The following is a 24,000-nucleotide window of genomic DNA, read 5'->3' as shown; positions in this document are numbered from 1 at the left end:
TATTTCTTTCATTCTCTCCATCACTTATTCTCTGTTAGTCCATCATTATATGAATATGAATGTGAAATGAATGGAAATAAACATCAGAAGCAAGTGAAAGAGTGTTTACACAGTTGAACTCTATTGTTGCCATTTTATTCAGATTCCAGTCATTTGTTATTGTTATTTAACTGTGTTGGTGTTTATAGAAGCAAACAGTTATATATTTAACAGCCATAATATTCTAAGAAGAATTCTGACTACCGTATTTTCCAGAATATAAGTTGTTTTTTTTATCTGCAAGGTTCTGTGACTTACAGTCCAAAGTGACTTATATACATATTTCATACATAAATGATGTCGGCCGTTTAAACGCACGCACATCAAAACACATGTGCTAACATACACACAGATGAAAACATCCATCATAGAGATGGAATGTTGATGTGCTGCTGACAAGTATGGCTGCAGGCCGGAGACCTCCAAATGGAGGCAGAATCTCCAAAAGAGGGCGGGGTTACTCCAAAAGGGGGCTGCACCAACTCCAAAAGGGGGCGTCACTTCCACTCACGGTTAAGGTTAGGGAAAGGGTTTGGTAAGGGGCTCACTATATCTTCATTGGTGGCTTGGAGCGACCACCCCATTTTGGAGCAATGCCTGCAGCTATACCCTTCTCGCTGCTGAACGGCTGAAGGGAAGTAAGGCAGCTTCTCCCAGTTCCTAAATCTTTTTTTTTTTTTTTTTTTTTTTCAATTTGGAATGCCCAATTCCTAATGTGCTTTTAAGTCCTCGTGGTCACGTAGTGATTTGCCTCAGTCTGGGTGGCGGAGGACGAATCCCAGCTGCCTCCGTTTCTGAGACCGTCAATCCACACATCTTATCACGTGGCTTGTTGAGCGCGTTGCCACGGAGACATAGCACGTGTGGAGGCTTCACGCCATCCACCGCGGCAACCACGCTCAACTCACCACGCGCCCCACCGAGAACGAACCACATTATAGCGACCACGAGGAGGTTACCCCATGTGACTCTACCCTCCCTAGCAACCGGGCCAATTTGGTTGCTTAAGAGACCTGGCTGGAGTCACTCAGCACGCCCTGGGATTCGAACTAGCAAGCTAGCGAACTCCAGGGGTGGTAGCCAGCATATTTTACCACCTGTACACAGATACGACATATGTGTTTTTTTTCTCTGAAGAACGTGATTCTGACCAGGTGCGACTTATAGACAGGTGCAGCTTTATTTAATCAAATACTCTCGGTTAGTGTTGTCATGATACAAACATTTCAGAGTCAGTGCCGATACCAGTAAAATTTCACGATTTCGAAACCACAGAAAAAAAAAAAATGCATTTGCTTTTGAACACACTCTTTTAGCCTTTTAAAATGTTACATTTCAATGTAAATAATAAAATGAGTGTTTCTCAATTGCTTCAAGTTTTTTTGTTTCCTAAATTCTATTTAGTTCTTTTTCCACAAATATTACGTTTTCCATTTTCTTCTGAATTCCATGTTTTAAAGTGTCATTCAATTTCATCTTAAAAATTGTATCTAATCAATTGAATCCAAACTTGAATCAAATTAAAATGATTTTTTTTATGAAGTGCTTTAGTAAATATCCTCACAACATTGGTTTTATTTCGATTCTATTCGAAAGTGCTGCACAAAAGATAATGAAAACATTGATGAAACTTCTATTCTGTACAACAGCACACTTGCTTGTATGATATAGGATCAATAATAATAATGATAATAATAATAAAATTCATTTAAATAAACCCTAGTAATATATTTTAGTCACCATTTCTTAAACTTCATGCTTTGAGCTTTTATTTTGAATCAAACTTTTATTTTGACATGAATGCATTTTAGGTTCTGTGTGTTTGATGGTAGTTTCACACTTCCAGATAAGACGTTGGTTATTTACATTTATGCATTTGGCAGATGCTTATATCCAAAGCGACTTATAGTGCACTTATTACAGGGACAATCCACCTGGAGCAACCTGGAGTTAAGTGCCTTGCTCAAGGACACAATGGTGGTGGCTGTGGGGATTGAACCAGCAACCTTCTGATTACCAGTTCTGTGCTTTAGCCCACTACACCACCACCACTCATGACCCAGGTTATATGATCCAGTGTGATTACTGACACTCAAAATGCGGCAATTTAATTAAATAAATATATAGTGTGCATCAAAGTGAATGAGCGCTCTTTTCTGTCATCTACTACAAGCACAGTGCACAATACTCAAAACATTTATTTTCAGCATATGAGCGGCTTCACACATTCACTTTGCAGTGCGTAGTACATGCAGATTGGATATTTATGTAATTAAATCACATTTATTTGTGGTTTAATAATCACACTAGGACATATCACAATTTTAATTTGATTAATTCAGTGTAAAAGGAGTGATGACACGTGCTCATAAGCGTGTGAACATATGAAGGCAGCCATGTGTCAGTCGGATAGCGTGCGGGTTGGTGCTCGGTACTACCGGTACTGCAGAAACACTGGTATCATTACATCTTTTTTTATTTTAGTATCGACTTGATACCGAAGTACCTAAATGTCTGACATCACTACTCTTTGTTTTCTCCACAGTGTAAACTGGATTTCCAGGCGTGTAGCGCTGGTAAGAGGATCTCAGTGAAGTGTGAGGGTGCCTGTCCCTGCCTGCCTGCACAGGAAGTCATCAAACCACACACAGAGACACATGGTGAGTCATTTCCTGTTTGTTAGGACCTTTAAAGGACCTGTCACTGTCTCAACTGAACGTCGATTAAACCTGGAGAATTGGAAGAGTTGTCCTCACACTGCACAGAAATATGATTTGTTTTTTAAATTCAGCCTTTAGGACCGACTGTTCGCACTTTGATTTTGCAAGTGAATGAATCAGATCAGTTTATTCAGACTTTGTATTTAATATGATGCCAAAAGACTTTCTTCAACATCTGAGAGTAGCTGCCAGTGTGGAAATCATGACATCTGAACTCACAAGGTGCAACAGACAGCATACTGTAAGCGACATTACAGTATTTTAGGCATTCATATTTGGGTGTTTCTTCAACTTCGGGCACTTTTAGCACTGTGGACTTTTAGAAAGTACTGTCTTCTTAAAACATTTTCACACTCTCAGTAGTTTTTTAAACTTGTCTACTGTGGCATGCATCACAAGAGATTTATGTCAGTTTTTGTGATGAAAATTTGCACCACACTTTTGTGCACTTGGTTATCAAGTACGCTAACTTTTGCTCAAACTTTATAAACATTGTTTGGTGTGGCGGAAATGACGCCACAACTGTGGGACAGCTTTAAGATTTGAAACATTGATAGAAATAATTTCCATACAATAAATACTGAAATGTTTTACATTTATTTCACTCTTTGTTTAGATGGTCGTAGTTTTAAACGTGTAATAATTTTTTATTTTTATAATGGATTTTCATGGTTTTATATTGAAAGTCTGGGACATGGCTACGACAGTCAAATCTAAACATAAAAGGCAATTTAAAAAGTACCAAAATCAGATTTATTGTAGCATTCATATAACTAAAAGACAAAAGTTTTTATTATTATTATTATTATCATTATTTTTATTTATTTTTCTAAAAATCAATCCCTGGGACATGAAATTGCACAATACAGGTTTATGTAGTTTTGAAAATTCCACTAATTAGTGGCCAAGTGCTGAAAGTATGTAGGCACCTATTGTAATCGTTAGTGTTCTTTTTATTATTATTATTATTATTATTATTATTCCACCATTGAGTCTATTGCCGCCCATAGAACCGTATGCGGGAAAGTTGTGAAATTTGGCACACAGATAGAGAACAGTTTGAACATTAACTGGAGCAAATTTGACTCAAACCCACTAGCGCCACCAACTGCCCAAAATTTCACACGCGTTTATGCTAATAACTTTTGAACCGTAAGTGCTAGAAAAAAATTTTTCCTCTGATTCCTTGGCTTGAGACGAATCGATTGCACCCTATGTCCTAATTTTCGTCTTGAACATTTTTCCGCCATTTCGAATTTTTCGAAAAACCTACTTTTTCGAATTTCTCCTAGACCGTTCGTCCGATTTGCACGAAAATTGAATCAGATCATCTTCAGACCAGGCTGACGTTATGGAATTCAAGTTGATTAGTCAAATGGTTCTCGAATAACATGCAAACAAATTCGACGTAGAGCACGCCAAATTGGACGCTATATCTCCGCAACGCTTTAGCGTATTCACACCAAACTTGGTGTGTGTTATGACAACCATGACCTGAGGGTACCTGCACAGTTTCGGCACAGTGCCACCTAGTGGTCACGACTACCATTAAAGCATATTTTTGCTTATAACTTCTTATACCTAAAATGAAATCGCCTGCCACAGGGCTGAGGAGGAAGGACATCCAGGGTCCACGACGTCGTGAACAGGGCTGGGGGGTAACAAGCGCACATCTCCCCCTCCAGGAGAGGAAAGGCGCTATACGCAAGCGGTACACCCGGCCAGTTGTCCCGCCAACTTACCTGTTCATACCTGACAACACACGGGACGAACCGGCTCAACCCAGAGATTGAGGAACCTCGCGAAGGTATTGGGTGTTGCCCAGCCCGCTGCTCTACCAATGTCTGCCAAAGAGGCGCCATTGGTCGGGGCGGCACGTCCTGGGCATGGTATGCCAAAGCGATGGCGTCAACGACCCAGTGGCGATCCTCTGTTTGAAGACAGCGCTCCCATTCCGCTGTAGTCCGAAGCAGACATAGAGCTGCTCAGAGCCTCTAAAGCTCTGCGTGCGATCCAAGTAGATGCGCAAAGCACACACCGGACACAGCAACGAAAAGGCTGAGTCTGCCTCCTCCTGGGGCAGCTTCGCTTGCAGGTTCACCACCTGATCCTTAAACGGGGTCGTGGGAACCTTGGGCATATAGCTCGGTCGGGGCCTCAGGACCACGTGAGAGTATTCCGGACCGAACTCCAGGCACGTGTCGCTGACAGAGAACGCCTGCAGGTCCCCTACCCTCTTGATGGACGTGAGCTCAGTCAGGAGGGTGTGTGTGTGTTTGTTTCTGAAATCACTTTCAGGCTTGATAAAACACTTTTGGGGTGCAATTTAATTTGCATAGACACCGCCCTTTATTATGTGCATTTGCAGGCATGCCTCTAAATTGCATATTCATTCAGGGAAACATGCAAAAATTGCAAAGACATGCTAGTTTGCGCATCTGAAAGATGCAGTTCTTATAAGACTACTTTGATAGATCAGCTCTGACCTTGTTTAACATGTTTCTATACACGCAAACCTTTAGTAAATCCAAGCCTTGCTGTCAGGGTTGTGCAAAATTCAGAATTTCAAATAAATATATGAAATTAGCATAGCCATCAAAATATTTATTTTGACTCTTTAATAAAAGCACAAATGTGTGTTCCAGTGAGACACTTACAATGGAAGTCAATGGGGTCAATCTGTAAACATTAAAATACTCACTGTTACAAAAGTATAGACACATAAACAATATGTGTGTTAACATGATTTTACTGTGATGAAATCACTTACTAACCACATCTGTACTTACTAACCGTAACACTGTACACCAAATCAAATCAAATCAAATCACTTTATTGTCACACAGCCATATACACAAGTGCAATGGTGTGTGAAATTCTTGGGTGCAGTTCCGATCAACATAGCAGTCGTGACAGTGATGAGACATATACCAATTTACAATAACATCAAATTAACACAACACAATTTAAACATCTGATATACACATAATTACACACAACAATATACAAATAATAACATACACTGTACAGTATACAATATGCACTATATAGATACACATTATTCAATAAAAATAAAAAATAAAAATATATAAAAAAGTATATATAGTATATATAGAATGTACAGTATTGTACTGTATTGACATTCAGGCTGTCGGTTGATAGTCAGTTGTTAAGAGAGAATATAATATAATAATAATATAATTTATGACAGTCCGGTGTGAGATATAAGAGTAAGAGTAATAAAGTGCAGTGCTGATGTATTTTGATCGTGGGAGATCAAGAGTTCAGAAGTCTGATTGCTTGGGGGAAGAAGCTGTCATGGAGTCGGCTGGTGCGGGTCCTGATGCTGCGATACCGCCTGCCTGATGGTAGCAGTGAGAACAGCCCATGGCTCGGGTGGCTGGAGTCTCTGATGATCCTCCGAGCTTTTTTCCACACACCTTGTATATATTTCCTGGAGGGAGGGAAGCTCACCTCTGATGATGTGTCTGGCAGTTCGCACCACCCTTTGCAGTGCTTTGCGGTTGTGGGCGGTGCTATTGCCGTACCAGGCGGAGATGCAGCCAGTCAGGATGCTCTCTACAGTGCAGGTGTAGAACCGTGTGAGGATGTGGCGGTTCATTCCGAACTTCCTCAGCCGTCTCAGGAAGAAGAGGCGCTGATGAGCCTTCTTCACAACAGCTTCAGTGTGGATGGACCATGTGAGTTCCTCAGTGATGTGGACACCCAGGAACTTGAAGCTGCTGACTCTCTCCACTGGTGCTCTATTGATGGTGATGGGACTGTGTTCTCTGTCTTTTCTTCTGAAGTCCACCACAAGCTCCTTTGTCTTACTGACGTTGAGGGAGAGGTTGTGCTCCTGACACCAGTGTGTCAGAGTGTGCACCTCCTCTCTGTAGGCTGTTTCATCATTGTCAGTGATCAGACCTACCACCGTCATGTCATCAGCAAACTTGATGGCATTGGAGCTATGTGTTGCCACACAGTCATGTGTGTACAAGGAATACAGGAGTGGGCTGAGAACACAGCCCTGTGGGGCTCCAGTGTTGAGGGTCAGTGATGAGGAGATGTTGCTGCTTATTCTAACCACCTGGCGTCTGCATGACAGGAAGTCCAGGATCCAGCTGCACAGCGAGCTGTTTAAGCCCAGAGCCCGGAGTTTCTCATCTAGCTTGGAGGGCACTATGGTGTTGAATGCTGAGCTGTAGTCTACAAACAGCATTCTCACATAAGTGTTCTTTTTTTCCAGATGGGAGAGAGCAGTGTGTATTGTAGATGCAATGGCATCATCAGTGGAGCGGTTGTTGCGGTAAGCAAACTGCAATGGGTCCAGTGATGGAGGCAGCACAGAGCAGATGTAATCTCTGATTAGTCTCTCAAAGCATTTGCTGATGATGGGGGTCAGAGCAACAGGACGCCAGTCATTTAAGCAAATTATTTTTGATTGCTTTGGAACAGGCACAATGGTGGATGTTTTAAAGCATGTGGGGACTACAGACAAAGAGAGGGAAAGGTTGAAAATGTCAGTAAAAACACCAGCCAGCTGGTTCGCGCACACTCGGATGATGCGGCCCGGAATGCCGTCTGGGCCCACGGCTTTGCGGATATTCACCTGTCGGAAGGATCGGGTTACATCCGCTACAGAGACGGAGAGTGAACTAACCTCTGTAGCTTCGGCCACGAGAGCTCTCTCCGCGAGGGCGGTGTTATTTTCCTCAAAACGAGCATAAAAAGCATTTAGCTCATCCGGGAGAGAGGCAGCGGTGTTCATGGCGGAGTTTTTATTCCCTTTAAAGTCTGTGATGATGTTAATTCCCTGCCACATGCTTCTAGAGTTGGTGGTGTTAAACTGTCCTTCAATCATGCTCCTGTACTGATGTTTTGCGGTTCTGATGTTTTTCGGAGGGCATAACTGGCTTGTTTATGCTCCTCCGTGTTCCCGGAATTAAAAGTGGAGGTCCGCACATTAAGTGCCGCGCGAACATCGCTATTGATCCATGGTTTCTGATTCGGATAGATCTGTATTGTTCTGGTCGGAACCACGTCCTCTACGCACGTTCTGATGAAACACATTACGCTATCAGCGTAAAGCTCGATGTCGTCATCAGAGGCGGACCGGAACATCTCCCAGTCCGTGTGATCAAAACAGTCTTGTAGCACAGAGTCTGATTGGTCGGACCAGCACTGGATCGTTCTGAGGGCGGGTGCTTCCTGTTTCAGTTTCTGCCTGTAAGCGGGCAGAAGCAAAATGGAAGAGTGGTCCGATTTGCCAAATGGTGGGCGGGGGAGAGATTTGTAGCCATCCCGGAAGGGAGAGTAGCAATGGTCCAAAACCCGGTCCCCTCATGTGTTGAAACTAATGTGCTGGTGGTATTTTGGTGTGACTGATTTTAAACTGGCTTTATTAAAGTCCCCGGTCACAATGAACGCGGCCTCAGGGTGCGCGGTTTCCTGCTCACTTATACTCCCATACAGTTCCTTGTATGCCCGGTCTGTGTCGGCTTGTGGGGGGATGTACACAGCAGTGATAATGACTGCTGTGAATTCCCTCGGTAGCCAGAATGGTCGACACAGAAGCATAAGAAATTCCAGATCAGGAGAGCAGAAAGACTTGATAGAATGTACGTTCCTCTGATCACACCAGGATTTGTTGATCATAAAACATACACCACCTCCTCTGCTTTTACCTGAGAGGTCTTTCGCTCTGTCCGCTCGGTGCACGGAGAACCCCGCGGGTTCAATGGCTGAGTCTGGAATCTCCGCAGACATCCAAGTTTCCGTAAGGCAGATAATAGCAAGTATTTTAAAATGTCACGCACAGACCACAAAACTTGGTACATAAATCATGACGTGGTTAACAATTTTATTAGAGGAAAAAACTCATCCTGACATTGCGAAACAACAACTTTCCTACCATGACAACAAAATCAACAACAATGTAAATAAAACTATCCAAATGGCTGAACAATGCAACCATATATTCACGCTCCAGTGCAATATAATGTAAATGCACTGAACCACATAAACATCGTTCACAGGTCAGTCTGAACTGAAATGAATGTATTAATCTAACTCGCTGCTGTGCTTGTTGGTTGGATTAAGTATGTTGTAATAGAGAAGCTGCACTGAGATGCATTACTTGTGTTCCTTAAAGTTGCTAAGCCCAAAAAACTACAATAATCGAGTAAATCTTTCAATGTTTTCTTACAGTGTAATGTTTCTGGAAATACACCCTTTGTTATGCATATGATAGTATGAGAACATGTTTCATGTTATACTGAAAAATCTAATGAATTATTTAAAAATAAACTTAAAAACAGTCATGTGAATTTCATCCCATTATAATTCAACTTCCTTAAATCCCAGTTTGACAAAGACAAAGTTGATACTTATATGAAAAATCACTAGGAACTCCATTAAGTCGATTGAGACGTGAATAAGCTATCTCTGCGTAAAAACATTTTCCTGTTGGTTTGTGCATGTATGACACATCAGAATATTTTAAGGGTTTGTTGTGTATGTGCATGCATGTGTGTGTGTGTGTGTGTGTGTGTGTGTGTGTGTGTGATTTAGATTCATGACCTCAATTGTGTTTGTGTTTATTTCCCAAAGGCATCCCCATTAGATCCGATTCTCTCTCTCTCTCTCTTATCTCTCTCTCTCTCTCTCTCTTCCACTGTTCTCTCTCTATATCGCTTTCTCTTTCTCTCTGTCTCTCTCTGTCTTCCACTGTTCTCTCTCTCTCTCTCTTCCACTGTTGTCTCTATCTCTATATCTTATCTATCTCTATCTCTCTCTCTCTTCCACTGTTCTCTCTCTATATCTCTCTTTCTCTTTCTCTCTGTCTCTCTCTCTCTTCCACTGTTCTCTCTCTCTCTCTTATCTCTCTCTCTCTCTTCCACTGTTGTCTCTATCTCTATATCTTATCTCTCTCTCTCTCTCTCTCTCTCTCTCTCTCTCTCTCTCTCTCTCTCTCTTCCACTGTTGTCTCTATCTCTATATCTTATCTATCTCTATCTCTCTCTCTTCCACTGTTCTCTCTCTATCTCTCTTTCTCTCTGTCTCTCTCTCTCTCTCTCTCTCTTCCACTGTTGTCTCTATCTCTATATCTTATCTCTCTATCTCTCTCTCTCTCTCTCTCTCTCTCTCTCTCTCTCTTCCACTGTTGTCTCTATCTCTATATCTTATCTATCTCTATCTCTCTCTCTCTCTTCCACTGTTCTCTCTCTCTCTCTCTCTCTCTCTCTCTCTCTCTCTCTCTCTCTCTCTCTCTCTCTTTCTTCCACTGTTGTCTCTATCTCTATATCTTATCTATCTCTATCTCTCTCTCTCTCTTCCACTGTTCTCTCTCTCTCTCTCTCTCTCTTATCTATCTCTATCTCTCTATCAATTCAATTCAATTCAATTCAAATGAGCTTTATTGGCATGACAAATTGTACATTGTATTGCCAAAGCATTTATATGAGCATGAAATAAAAATGAACTATCTCTCTATCTCCATCTCTCTCTATCTATCTCTCTCTCTATCTCTCTCACTCTCTTATCTATCTCTCTCTTTTCCACTGTTCTCTCTCTTTCTCTCTATCTATCTATCTCTCTGTCTTCCACTGTTCTCTCTCGATCTCTCTATCTATCTCTCTCTTCCACTGTTATCTCTCTATCTCTGTCTCTTCCACTGTTCTCTCTCTATCTCTCTATCTATCTATATATCTCTCTCTCTCTTCCACTGTTCTCTCTCAATCTCTCTATCTCTCTCTCTCTCTCTCTCTGTCTATCTATCTCTCCCTCTTCCACTGTTCTCTCTCTATCTCTCTATCTATCTATATATCTCTCTCTCTCTTCCACTGTTCTCTCTCAATCTCTCTATCTCTCTCTCTCTCTCTCTGTCTATCTATCTCTCCCTCTTCCACTGTTCTCTCTCTATCTCTATATCTATCTATCTGTCTGTCTGTCTGTCTGTATCTATCTATCTATCTATCTATCTCTCTTTCACTGCTCTTTCTATTTCTCTCTCTCTTTCTTCCACTGTTATCTCTCTATCTCTCTATCTATCTCTCTCTCCCTCTCTCTCTCTCTCTCTCTTCCACTGTTCTTTCTGTCTCTCTCTCTCGATAAGAGATGAAGGTTCGCTCAGACAGGATGTTATGATGTCTGTATATTAATGACTTCAGATTTCTGACACGATCTTTAATTGGAAAAGAGCCGTATATATCAGAAAGCAATTACCACAGAGGGAGTGACTGATAAAACTGTGTCATTTTTTCATTTCCTCTCTTCGTTTATTGTCTCTCACCCTCTTCTCTCTTTCTCTCTCTCTCTTTCTTTTTGACCTACTCATCTGCTTTTGTCATCTTTATCTCTGTTGTCTTCTTGCTCTCTGTGATTTCACTGTTATGTTCTTTATTCAGATAAATCAATTATCTCTCAGTGTCAGAGGTTTTCTCAGTGTTTAGATGGAGAACATAACTTTATTCTTCTGTCTCTATTGAACTGAACGTGTATAGTCACATCATAGTTTAGACTGAGAGGTGCAAAGGTCTCCAATAAGATGCTAGATTCGGCTTTTCAGGCCGTTTAACGCCTGCTAGAGGAACAGGGTGTTGGTTCTCATGTGGAACAGTTAGCCGACAGCATTTGCTGCTTAATGGTTCAAAACTGAGTTCCTATGAGCAGAGATGACAACATGCAGGACACATAATTTCTGGTCTGCCTGCTCCATCTGAGCAGCTGCCATTGAGATGAATATGAATGCTAACAGATCCCCAGGTATATTAGCACTCGTTGTATAGAGGTGGTAGAGGGTGTAGATGAGTGCCAGGTTTGTTAGGATGAAAGTATGGATGGCGGGCAACAGGGGGGAAGAGTGGAGGGAGAGAAATATGATCTAAAAAGAAAACAGAGAGATTTTTCACTCACAGCGTGAAAAAACAGTGAAAAATAGAGGGATCACCTGAGAGAAAACAGTGTCGAAAGATGAGAGAGTGTGTGTGCCAAAGAACACTCACTCATTATGTTTTGACGAATCGTTTTTTCACACTTTACACCACAATATAACACACACACACACACACACACACACACACACTCATCTTTCTTCATTGGGCCTTAGAGGAGAAAAAGCAATATGAGCCTTTCAGAAGAAAATTACATCCATGGCTATTTGTGTGTCAGTGATCTTTTGTGTGTGTGTTAATGGTTTTATATGTTCCTGGATCATTCTCACTATGGAGTACATTTTTATATCCTTATTTTAAATGTCTTAAAGGGATAGTACGCCCAAAATGTTTTAATTCTGCCATCATTTACTCACCCTCATGTTGTTCCAAACCTGTATGGCTTCCTTTCTTCCGTGAAACACAAACGGAGATATGTTAGCAGAATGTTAGTCTAAGTCACCATTCAATTTTATTGCATCTTTTTTTCCTTACAATGAAAGCGAACGGTGACTGAAGCTGTCATTCTGCCTAACATCTCCTTTTTTGTACATTTGAGACTATATAGTATATGACCTGCTTTATCGCTTTGAGTCCCATTGATCCAGAATCTCATTTTGAGTTTTATGCACTAAAGTAAAATGAAAGGTGTCATTATGTGCCCCGTGTCGGTGATATAGTTGCAGTGTAAATATACACAGGTATATATTATAGAGACACAGTTCTCGTTGTATAGCTCCAGTTTGAAATGACAGCAGCTACATAGATTTGACACTCCACATTAACCTTGTGCGACCCCGCTTACATATGCGTTGACGTTGTATTATGGCTTCGCTCTTCGCTACGCATAATTTTTAATTCATTTAAAACAACTGATCTCAGGAGACTCTGGGCTGTCAGTAAAGGGTCAAACTTTCGACACACAGAGTCATGTGATAAAACAACATAGTGCCGATCTCAGCGGAGTTTGTCTTTGGGAGGAACGCCAACAAAAGTGCATCTGGTAAGAAATCTCATAAAGTTTTAACATTGAAACCTGTTTGAGTCAAACGAGTAGAGTCTCTAGTTTCATCCGTTATGCCATTTTTAAAACGTTATCGATTTATCGCGATTCAGCACACTACTGCGATGACCTCCTGCGAGAACTTCAGCGCTATTGTACTTTAGAAGTCCTATATTCACTGTGCATTGTCACATTGAGAATTAATGGGCTTTCAGAGGCTTTATATGGAGTTAGGATAAACGAAGGTGCATTTCTAATGGTAGCAGTTACGCTCGGGTCTCAGGAGGAGGTTAAAGAGCATAAAAACATTTATCGTTTTAATTTCATGATACCGTTGACATTATTTGTAAAGCAAAGACTTTGTTTTATCTAAAACAATGGAAAACACAAAGCAGTCTAAAATCAAGTTTTTTACCTAGTTTCATGTTTTTCCAAAAACGGGCCATTGCACGTTGACAGAGTGTGTCACATGTGTAAATGATCTCTGATATGATTGGCTAACCTCAGCGTACAGGAGTATTTCACACTACTGTCTATCAGGGCTGATATCCGTGTTAAGGCCCCTGCATAATTCCTATGAAATCCAAGAATGAACGTGTGTTGAACGTCATTTAGCACAAAATGTGTCCAATAAGAAGGTGTTTTTGGGTTCGCTTTGGTTGTTCGTAACAGCTCACCGGGGCGAACTTTCAGGAAATCATCTGACCGTCTGCTAAACACCTTCTTACTGTCATTAGTCCTCGTCATTGGTAGGTGTGACCTGGAGCTCCAGACAGCTAATTCCGGTTACATTCTTCAGTCAGATACGGTCAGTCAACATGAACACACCAGCGTGCGTTGTTATTAGCAAACTCAGCTGGTGCACACTCCATCTCTATGATCGGTCACGTAGAGACTTTTCCAAGAACATGTCAAGCATTTTTTGTTTTGTTTTGTTTATTGTGTACATAGTCTACAAAACGAATCAAATCTACTCAAATACTCTTTAAGTGCCCATTCACTCGTGCCTTTTGCAGCAAAAGCCGTTCAACCATATGCCCAAAGTAAGATATGCCTCTAACCATCAATCTTTTGTCTGTTTTCTACCCATTAACACTTTGTTATGTGGCTTTTCCACTGCACGGTACGGCTCGACTCTGCTCGCTTTTTGGGGGTTTTCCACTGTGGATGGTACCTGGTACTTTTTTTAGTACCACCTCGGTCGAGGTTCCAAGCGAGCCGAGCCAATACTAAATGTGACGTCAAAACCCTGCAGATCACTGATTGGTCAGAGAGAATCATCACTACCAGCGTCACTGGATTTGCGACATAGGACATCAACCCGCTAGTTTTAAAGTTAGCAACAGCGATAGCAGTATCATTTGTTCACGCGATTTCGAATTGTAAAAAGAAATGGCTGTGCGCAAAACCACGCCGTGGTCAATAAACAAGGTGCAGACGTTCCTCTCGTTAGTAGCCGAGCAGAGGATCCAACGAGAGCGGGATGGGGCGACGCAACTATGACGATCAGCATATAATCCCACCCACGTTGAGGCTGCACTAAACTGCAGTGGAAAAGCAATCTCAGAAAAATAAAGCGAGCAAAGTCGAGTCGAACTGTAACGTGCAGTGGAAAAGTGCCATTATACACCCATCTTTGCAGTAGTATCAGTGTCATCATTATTGACAATAACAGAGTGTAATCTAAACAAATAGTCAGGCTTCGCCCAGATGCTGTGCCAACAATTTTCAGTTTCCCTCCACAGCTGCAAAAGGTAAACAGGCAGACAGAATTACTTAAAGGAATAGCTGACCCAAAACTGAAAATTCTGTCATCATTTACTCACACTCATGTCCTTCCAAACATGTATGACTTTTTCTGTGGAACACAAAAGATGATATTTTAATGAATGTTTTTATCCATATAATGAGCTGTTTTGCTCATTTCCTTATATGGAGTAAAAAATACCTTCTTTTGAGTTCTGCAAAAGAAAGTCACATGGATTTGGAAGGACATGAGGTTGAGTTTATGATGACAGAATTTACATTTTTGGGTCCACTTTTCTATTAACAGTAAAGGTTATCACTATCTGAAACAGTCATTTTATAAGACTATTGTTATACTGCATGTTGCAAAAGTATCTACACTGCAAATTAAAACCGATATTACATTCTTTTTTTACTCAGCTATTGTTGTCTGTTCTCTTACCTTATCTTCAGTGAAGCCAGGCTGACAGTTGTCTTTACAGCCTTTTCCTCCTGTTGCAAACCAATTCCGGATTTATCTAACATTCCGTGTGATGATTATTTAATAATGCCCGTGAGTTGGGCCGTGTTCAGGCCTGCACTGCAAAAAGTACAAATCACACACAGAGCATTAATGCAAGCCCACATTATATTCATCAGTTGTATCACCGGTGTTGATCTGTAAGTAGATATCCAACATGACCAGAAGCTAACTTGGTGAGCTATACTGTTAATCATTGTGGTTATTTTCCTAAGCTAACGTTAGCTACATAGCTAATATTCATTTAGCCTAAGAAAATAACCACAATGAATGTTCAATGTAAACAGAAGTTACACCACATAATTATATATTCAGAATTAACACTTTAAAGCATGCCAAACATATGTTTGAAAATGTCTGCTGATATATTACCTCAGTTTCTTAAACTTGTTTCTGTTGAGGTCACACGTGCGCCGCTGAAGGTGATGCTGCTGCGATAAAGAGTAACATAACACGCTCACACTTAGAATAAGCAGGGGGAAATGAGAGTCCAAATAAATAACTAATTACATGTATAGGAAGATTGCATTGTGATGCTGTATATGCAGACTTAAGTGACTGGATGGGTAAAAATTACTCACCAAAAACGACCCATAGGGAGAACAGAATGTTGGTGAATACAAAGATGGTGGCGCAGTAGCTTCACTGTTGTGACGTCATGAGCAATCCAGTTATACATATAGATCAGTGGTTATCACATTACATTTTCAGAATATCACCACTTCTTGTTGCCCAACAAATTAGACATCTCTCTTTTTAGTTGAACACAAGGGTGTAGATTTGGCTTGAACATTGGGGGGGGGGGGGGTGTACTTGCTTGTTTTGAATATATTGGGGGGTGTACTTGCTTGTTTTGAATATATTGGGGGGGGTGTACTTGCTTGTTTTGAATATATTGGGGGGGTGTACTTGTTGTTTTGAATATATTGGGGGGGTGTACTTGTTGTTTTGAATATATTGGGGGGGGTGTACTTGCTTGGGGTTGTCACATGGGGTAAAATGTGGTTCTTGCTCTCAGTGGGGTGCGTGGCGAGTTGTGCGTGGATGCCGCGGAGAATAGCGTGAGCCTCCACACACGCTATATATCCGCGGTAACGTTCTCATCAAGCCACGTGATAAGATGCACGGATTGACAGTCTCAGACGTGGAGGCAACTGAGATTCGTCCTCCGCCACCCGGATTGAGGCGAGTCACTACGCCACCACGAGGACTTAGACATTTGAATTTGGGGAGAAAACAAAAATAAAAATAATAATAATAATAATTCGGCCCGCATAAGATTACGTTTAATCCAGACACGCCCAAACAGTGTGTGCATGCATGCAGGAGAGAGAGATTTTGGCTATTAATTTATTTTAGATGGCCAGATGTATTTTTGAAATATTTATATATTTAATATTAAGAATACATTTATTGAAAAGACGTTAGTTTATACAGTATGATTTGCTTGTTATGATTTCTGTGCTGATAATACACTGCAACTACAGTATATCACCCACTCTTAGCACAGATGCTATTAACCGTCCTTTAATTTCCTTCTAACCAGTTACCAAATGGAAAGGAAGCAGCAGAACGCCAGAACTGGGAAAAAATAAATAAATAAATAAATACTGTTTCTGCTCAGAGCAGACTGAAATGAATAACAATTATAAATTGATATATATATCACAATACTTTTCCCAAAATAGTGTATCAATACTTTTGATCCATTTATAGATTCATCTGTTTGTGTATTCATGTGTTGAAGGTGACTCCTCTACTTTACAGAAGTGTTCTGTCTCCGGACATCCTACTTTATACTCTGATTACCCATAATGCAATGTTGCCAACACACACGGCTTATGTAATTCCTTATTGGAAAGTGTGTGTGTGCGTGTAAACCTGAATTTGCTTTGTTGCCTGACTTTCTGAATTATCAGAAAAGCTGGGCCACTTTTTCTCATCTTTAAATCTCACACACACACACACACACACACACACACAGAGAGAGAGAGAGAGAGAGAGAGAGCATGCAGCCCTGTAGGATACAGTGTATTTTGATTAAATGAAGTAAAAAGGGCTCAAAGTTCAACACCGTGAAAGTGAAAAGAGACAAAAAGCAACGTGCAGCTAATTAATTAATGATCCTCATTATCAGTGTTTCCCTCTGTTATTCCTGCACTTAACGATAACTAAAGTAAGAGCTGTTTCAATCACACACTCGCGCTCTTGTTCTGTCTTTCACTGTAAGATTAATTAAACACTCTCTCTCATATGAAACCACTAATCGCACATGTGGCCTGCAGAGGCATCTCGTGTGTGTGCCTGCGCTATATTGGAACAGGGTCATTTTGATCACGTCATTGATATTTGTTTTCAGCATAAACCTCACTAAATTCAGTTTAGATCCTCCACTCTGACAGAAGATGAATGACTGAATATCTGATTGTATCATTCATCATCACTCTCCAAACCTTCCTGTTCACTCTTAAATCTGCTGGAAGTTTTCCCACCAGCTGTGAACACATGAACAACATGAACACACACACATCCCTGTTGATGTTCACATGCTCTTAATCAGAGGTGCCCAAACTTTTTCCTATGAAGGGCCAAAAATCAGACTTGATTGAGGGAAGTGGGCCAAAAGTAAACGTTGCATATATCAAACCGTATTATTTTAAAATTAAATATTAATACTGCAAAACACACAGAACTCTAAAATTAAAGTCATCAAGTGTCCTATACTTGCACAATGCACATCATTGATTTCAATATAATTTTTATGTATGTTGTGTCTTCTCATTTGTGAGTCACTTTGAATAAAATGTTTGCTAAAAATGTAAGCGTCTCTTAAAACATGGTTACTGTCTCTTTAAGAACAGTGCATCTCCTCACAGTGAACACATGGTACTTCTGTGCTGTTTTGGTGAGATGAAGATACAACGGCATGATGTAATACTATCAAGTAGGATATTGTTTTGTTTTGTGAAAGAAGATAATAAAGATATTTCTTATCATAGGGCTAGGTTACACATTGTCCTGTATTACCATTTATTGGGACTGCCAAATGTAATAGGATTATTGAATTAAACTATGCTGTAAAATTACATTTATTTGACATAAAAAGTGTTTTCCTGTTGAGATATCAAAAACTTGAATTGTACTTTTGCTTCTTTTATTAAGAGGCGATGGATTAAGGCTAAATGCATGACATTATGAAAGGAAATAAAAGCTATGAAGCAAATTTCTGCAAATTAAAATATTTAGAGGCCGATTAATTTTGTTGTCTCCAAAATATGATTATGATTAAGAACCTGCCAAAATATGGCATTGTATCTTATGTGTCTTATCTTAAAAAACTTGCAACAGATGTTATACACACCCTAAAATGGGTTTTAGTCAGAATAAGAAGATGAAATATGAAGAATTAGTTTAATGCATTACTGTTTTTGTCTAGCTGGCAGGGCAGAAAAGGAATTTTTTAGAGTACTGGTCTGTTTACTTATAGTGCTTGTCGTAATGTTGTGCGGTGTTTGGAATGAATGGAACCGTTGTTTATATTGAAATGCTCCCTCACCTGACTTTAACAAGCACTTCAGTGGTCACGTTCACACGGATATGAAATGTAGCTCAGTGGTAAAAGATGTTGGCTACCACCCCTGGAGTTCACTAGTTCGCTAGTTTGAATCCAGAGCATGCTGAGTGACTCCAGCCAGGTCTCCTAAGCAACCAAATTGGCCCGGTTGCTAGGGAGGGTAGAGTCACATGGCGTAACCTCCTCGTGGTCGCTATAATGTGGTTCTCGCTCTCGGTGGGGCACGTGGTGAGTTGAGCGTGGATGCTGCGGAGAATAGTGTGAAGACTCCACACGCGCTAGGTCTCCGCGGTAATGCGCTCAACAAGCCACGTGATAAGATGCGCGGATTGACAGTCTCAGACGCAGAGGCAACTGAGATTCGTCCTCCGCCACCCGGATTGAGGCAAGTCACTACGCCACCACGAGGACTTAAAGCGCATTGGGAATTGGGCATTCCAAATTGGGGAGAAAATCCCCCCAAAAAAGAGCTGCATCAATGGCATATTTTTTCCCCTCTTGTCATCTGTGGCAAGGCGGGCCAAATCAAAGGTCAACACGGGCCAGCTTTGACCTGCAGGCCCTAGTTTGGGCACCTCTGCTCTTAATGCTTGTGTTTCAGAGAGAGAGAGAGAGAGAGAGAAAGAGAGAGAGAGAGAACAGTGGAAGAGAGAGAGAGAGAGAGAGAGTGTGAGTGAGTGAGTGAGTGTGAGTGAGTGAGAGTGTGAGTGTGAGTGTGTTTTAATGATAGCACCCACTCAACATATGCCCAAAAACACAAATCCACACACTCTGGCTATGTTTGGAATAACACACTAATGTACTATTCTGTAGTATATACTATGTATACTGTGCCCAGTATGCACATTTACTGTATGCATGAAATATCCAGATGACCACATTCGCCAAAATATGCATTATATATATATTTGTAATTGATAAAAAATATATATATATTTTTTATTAATAGTGCAAAGACAACATACTGTTTATTTCCAAGATGATAACTGACTGCCACTTACTGTAAATGCAACATGATGAGGTCATGAAACATACTACTGTTTTAAATGTTTATTGTTGCATAATTCATAATCATTCATGTCTTATTGTTTTAAAAAATAGTAGGGCGTATACAGTGTATTAAGCACAGTATTTTAGTATGCTAGAATTCCATACGGAACATACAAACAAAAAAAAGGTCTTGATTTGCATTTACCGAAACTGCTCATTTAAAGAGATTAATTCTTTTAGCCAGACTCCCAGTTTAATTTTAATTAAGCAGCGCTGCAGGCGTACAAATGCAAACATGACGAGCCTCCATCAGGAATAGAATCTCAGCTGCAGTATGTCAAAGTCCTCAGATAAGAGCAAATTAACTCAACCATCTGTCTGCACAAGAACCTGTTCACAAAGCCTGAGGAACTGGTGACCAGATCTGATAAACAGTTACTGGAATTTAATGGCTGAAAGAAATTATACATATTTCACATATGTCTTAATATTTATGTATTTGCTCAGAAATGGCTTACAGGTGCATTTTTATTTTCATCAGAGGAACCATAATTTCACAGAAACAGCCATTGTTGCCAAGTAGATTCAGAATGTTTACTGCAAGAACTACAACTGAGTCACAACCTAGTTAAAAATAATCAAGACTTCAAATTTCAAATCCAGTTTTCTACACTGTTTTCTACAGCGCGCACATACTTTATTTAATTAAATCAAACCCTTCAAACCTCCAATTTTATTTTGATTGATCGTACAGCCATTGATACAGTCAGCAAGGAGGTCCCGCACACTCAGGGTGGAAAGCAAAGCCCTGTAATCAAAGTTACCCATTCAGTTCTATGAGGAAAACGCAGAGAACTGAATTTTTATAGACAAATATAGAAGCCGAAAGAAGAGTGAGGAACACAAAAGGAGACATTTTAAAGAATCTGTAAGCTGCCCTTTTCTATAAAATGAAATGAGAATAATTAAACCTGACTGTGACGAGTCGTATTGGCTACACTGTAAAAAAAAAAATTGTTTTCCCCAGGAGGTCTCCCATCCAGGTACTGATCAGACTCATCCCTTCTTAGCTTCAGTGGGTAACTAGGCGAGAGCTGCAGGGTGGTATGGCTGCTGGCCAGAAATGATAAACTTGATATAAACTGTAAAACCTTCTTCAGAAACCTTCTGAAACTGTGAAAATCTGCTTTTTACTTTATAATGTATTGTTTATCACCATAGTAATTACTAAAGAGCATATGATGACATGAAGTTCATCAATAATGACTCTTCCAGGAGCAATGACTAATAAACATGTAGAGACAGTGCTCAGTGTCACTCACACAAACACTAAACACCATCAGGGTAACACATGTGACATTAAAATAATGCAGTAAACACTAAACTACATTAAATATAACACAGAACACCCCAATGTACATAACTGAAGAAACAACTATTCCCATCAAATATAATGAAATATGATGGGTCACGCAGGGAATTCTGGGAATGCCCGATTATTGTTTTTTATCGTAATTTTAACAATAATTTACCGTAAATAGTACATGTACTCTCTTATTAAACATAATACAATTTTTAACGTTAATTATATGGGAAAATCATAATTTTTACATCAACATTTTTTTCGTTTTTTATGTCATGTCTTTTTAAATGTATTAAAATATTTTTACGTAGTTTTTGTACGGTAACTACTCGTTAACCAATTAAAAAAAAAAATACTGTAGCATTTTTACAGTCCTTTACCGTTAAAGTACTGTACTATTACTTTCTATTGATACAGATTTCCCGATTCGATTCCATAACATTCACAAGCTCTTGATTCAATTTGATTTCCATTTTTGATTTGATTCCACATTGGTATATCAAGTAAAATCTTAATTTTGCTTACATATGAAAGAAATTTGCACTGAGCTAATGCTGTAATCTATACTGGGGACCTAATAACAAGGTACATTGTGAAAATATTCTTAGTGTTTTTACTGGTCGAATAATTAAATCTGAAAGAGTACTCGATTAATCGATTATTTGTGCACATCCCTTATGTGCCGAGTGAAATTGAAACATTAACCCTAGTCGCATAGCGTGAAATTTGGATGCATATGTCAGTGATTTACTCGCATTGTAGAGTTGCTGCATAGAGTAAAAGATCAATCTTAAGATTGAAGAACTGATATTAAGATCAAATCAACATCACGATGCTTTGCAAAATCAATATTTGTAACACTTTCTGTGAAGCCCATATTTATAGTGCATTGTAAAGGTATTCATAATGTCTCATAATACACATTAATACACATAATTGTAACTAGTTATTATATATTAGAATATTTAACCTATTTATAGTTATGTCTTAAAGTGTATAATGCATTATAGCACAATCATCATACAATTTTATATATATACTGTACATACACAACACACAGATACAGTATATATACATATATATGTACATACACAGATATGGTATATATATATATATAGTACATACACACAGATACAGTGTGTATATATATATATATATATATTTACTGTACATACACACAGAGATACGGTATATATACATATATATATACTGTACATACACACAGATACAGTGTATATACGTGTGTGTGTGTGTGTATATATATACTGTTCATACACACAGATACAATGTATATATGTACATACACACACAGATATGGTATATATATATATATATATATATATATAGTACATACAGATACAGTGTGTGTATATATACTGTACATACACATGCACTTGCAATTTTTTGACATCATATTTATTTGTTAATACATGAAATTTGTATATTTTTAAAAACTAAATGTAACCAAAGTGATGAAAAACTACTGATAAAAAACATTAACTGAGAGAGAATTTCTTTCATTTGTAAGCAAAATGGACATAACTGAAATATACCTATATTTATTGGAATGAAATTGAGGGCATGTGAATCATAAGGAAATCGAACCATGATATTGTCGATCACAACATCCTTATTACAAAACTGCAAATATATGGCTTTCATGATGTTGCTCTAAAATGCCTGGTTGATTATATAAAGGACAGAGAACAGTATGCATCTATTAATAAGCATATAGAGCTAAGCTACTCTGTGGGGTTCCTCAGGGACCCGTCCTTGGACCTCTGTTGTTTTTGAGTTATATGAATGAAATTCCTTTTATTTGTCTTGTTGTTTCACATGAAAACTTTATTACACTGATTCGAGAAGTAAATGAAGAGCTATCATCTATCTCCAAATGGTTTCAGATGAACAAACTTTCTCTTAATATAAAAAAATATATAATTTTATTATATTTTGTAATACAAATAAAAAGTACAGATAAAGCCAAATTATTCATAGACAACACTGAAATAACTCCGGTTCCTTGTATTAAATTCCTAGGAGTGATAGTAGATGATAAATGAACATGGAAATAACATATTGAACTGATTTGTAAAAAGACAGTTTAGTCAACTGGTATTCTAAGTAGATTTCGCTCATCGATTAATCATTCTTGCATTTTAATTCATTACTACAGCTTAATTTATCCTTATATTATCTATTGTAATATTGTTTTGTTATGTCTATTGTTTTGTACAGGGGAGGTATCTCTATAAGCCATTTTGGCTTCAAGCCTCTCCTGCACAATGTTCTAATTTTTTTATTTTAATTATTTTTGTCTTTTATTGTTTTGTGCTAATGCAATAAAAATATTGTGATGTATCGTAATATATCGTATCGTGACATATGATACGTATCGTATTGTGAGGTGGCTAACAATACCCAGCCCTATGTGATTCATTATGTGCTAAAAGTGAGTTAAATGTTCTCCCAAACAGATGAGTTTTTTTTATTTTTATTTTTTATTTGGAATGCTCAATTCCCAATGCGCTCTAAGTCCTCGTGGTGGCGTAGTGACTCGCCTCAATCCGGGTGGTGGAGGACGAATCTCAGTTGCCTCCGCGTCTGAGACCATCAATCTGTGCATCTTATCACATGGCTTGTTGAGCGCGTTACCACGGAGACGTAGTGCGTGTGGAGGCTCACACTATTCACCGCAGCATCCACGCTCAACTCACCACGCGCCCCACTGAGAGCGAGAACCACATTATAGCGACCACGAGGAGGTTACCCCATGTGACTCTACCCTCCCTAGCAACCGGGCCAATTTGGTTGCTTAGGAGACCTGGCTGGAGTCACTCAGCACACCCTGGATTCGAACTCACGACTCCAGGTGTGGTAGTTAACAGATACGGTTTTTAAGGTTAATGCTCTATCAAGTTTTTAAATCAACAAAACTGACCTCCCTACCCTAAACCTTAAACCTAAGTTAACATTGTGTGAGCATGAAAAGTAAGTGTTTATGAACTGATAATCTACCGTTTTACTCTTGATTTGTGTTGTAGCGCCTCTAGTGTTCATTTCACCAGGAAACTGCTGTGATATGTACAACGAGCCACGTAAAAATCATTTT

General features: G+C 39.4%; 1 protein-coding gene across 1 annotated transcript in view; it reads left to right on the top strand.

Moving 5' to 3' along the window:
- Positions 1 to 24,000, top strand: part of LOC127417860 (testican-1-like) — a 146,457-nt gene that overhangs the window by 98,485 nt on the left and 23,972 nt on the right. The window contains exon 6 of the mRNA XM_051658097.1: positions 2,585 to 2,699. Within this exon, the coding sequence (XP_051514057.1) occupies positions 2,585 to 2,699 (115 nt within the window). The remainder of the gene's footprint in view (positions 1 to 2,584; positions 2,700 to 24,000) is intronic.

This window comes from Myxocyprinus asiaticus, chromosome 27, assembly GCF_019703515.2.
Source record: "Myxocyprinus asiaticus isolate MX2 ecotype Aquarium Trade chromosome 27, UBuf_Myxa_2, whole genome shotgun sequence".
NCBI classification, from domain to species: Eukaryota; Metazoa; Chordata; class Actinopteri; order Cypriniformes; family Catostomidae; genus Myxocyprinus; species Myxocyprinus asiaticus.
This window is presented reverse-complemented; position numbering and strand designations above follow the sequence as displayed.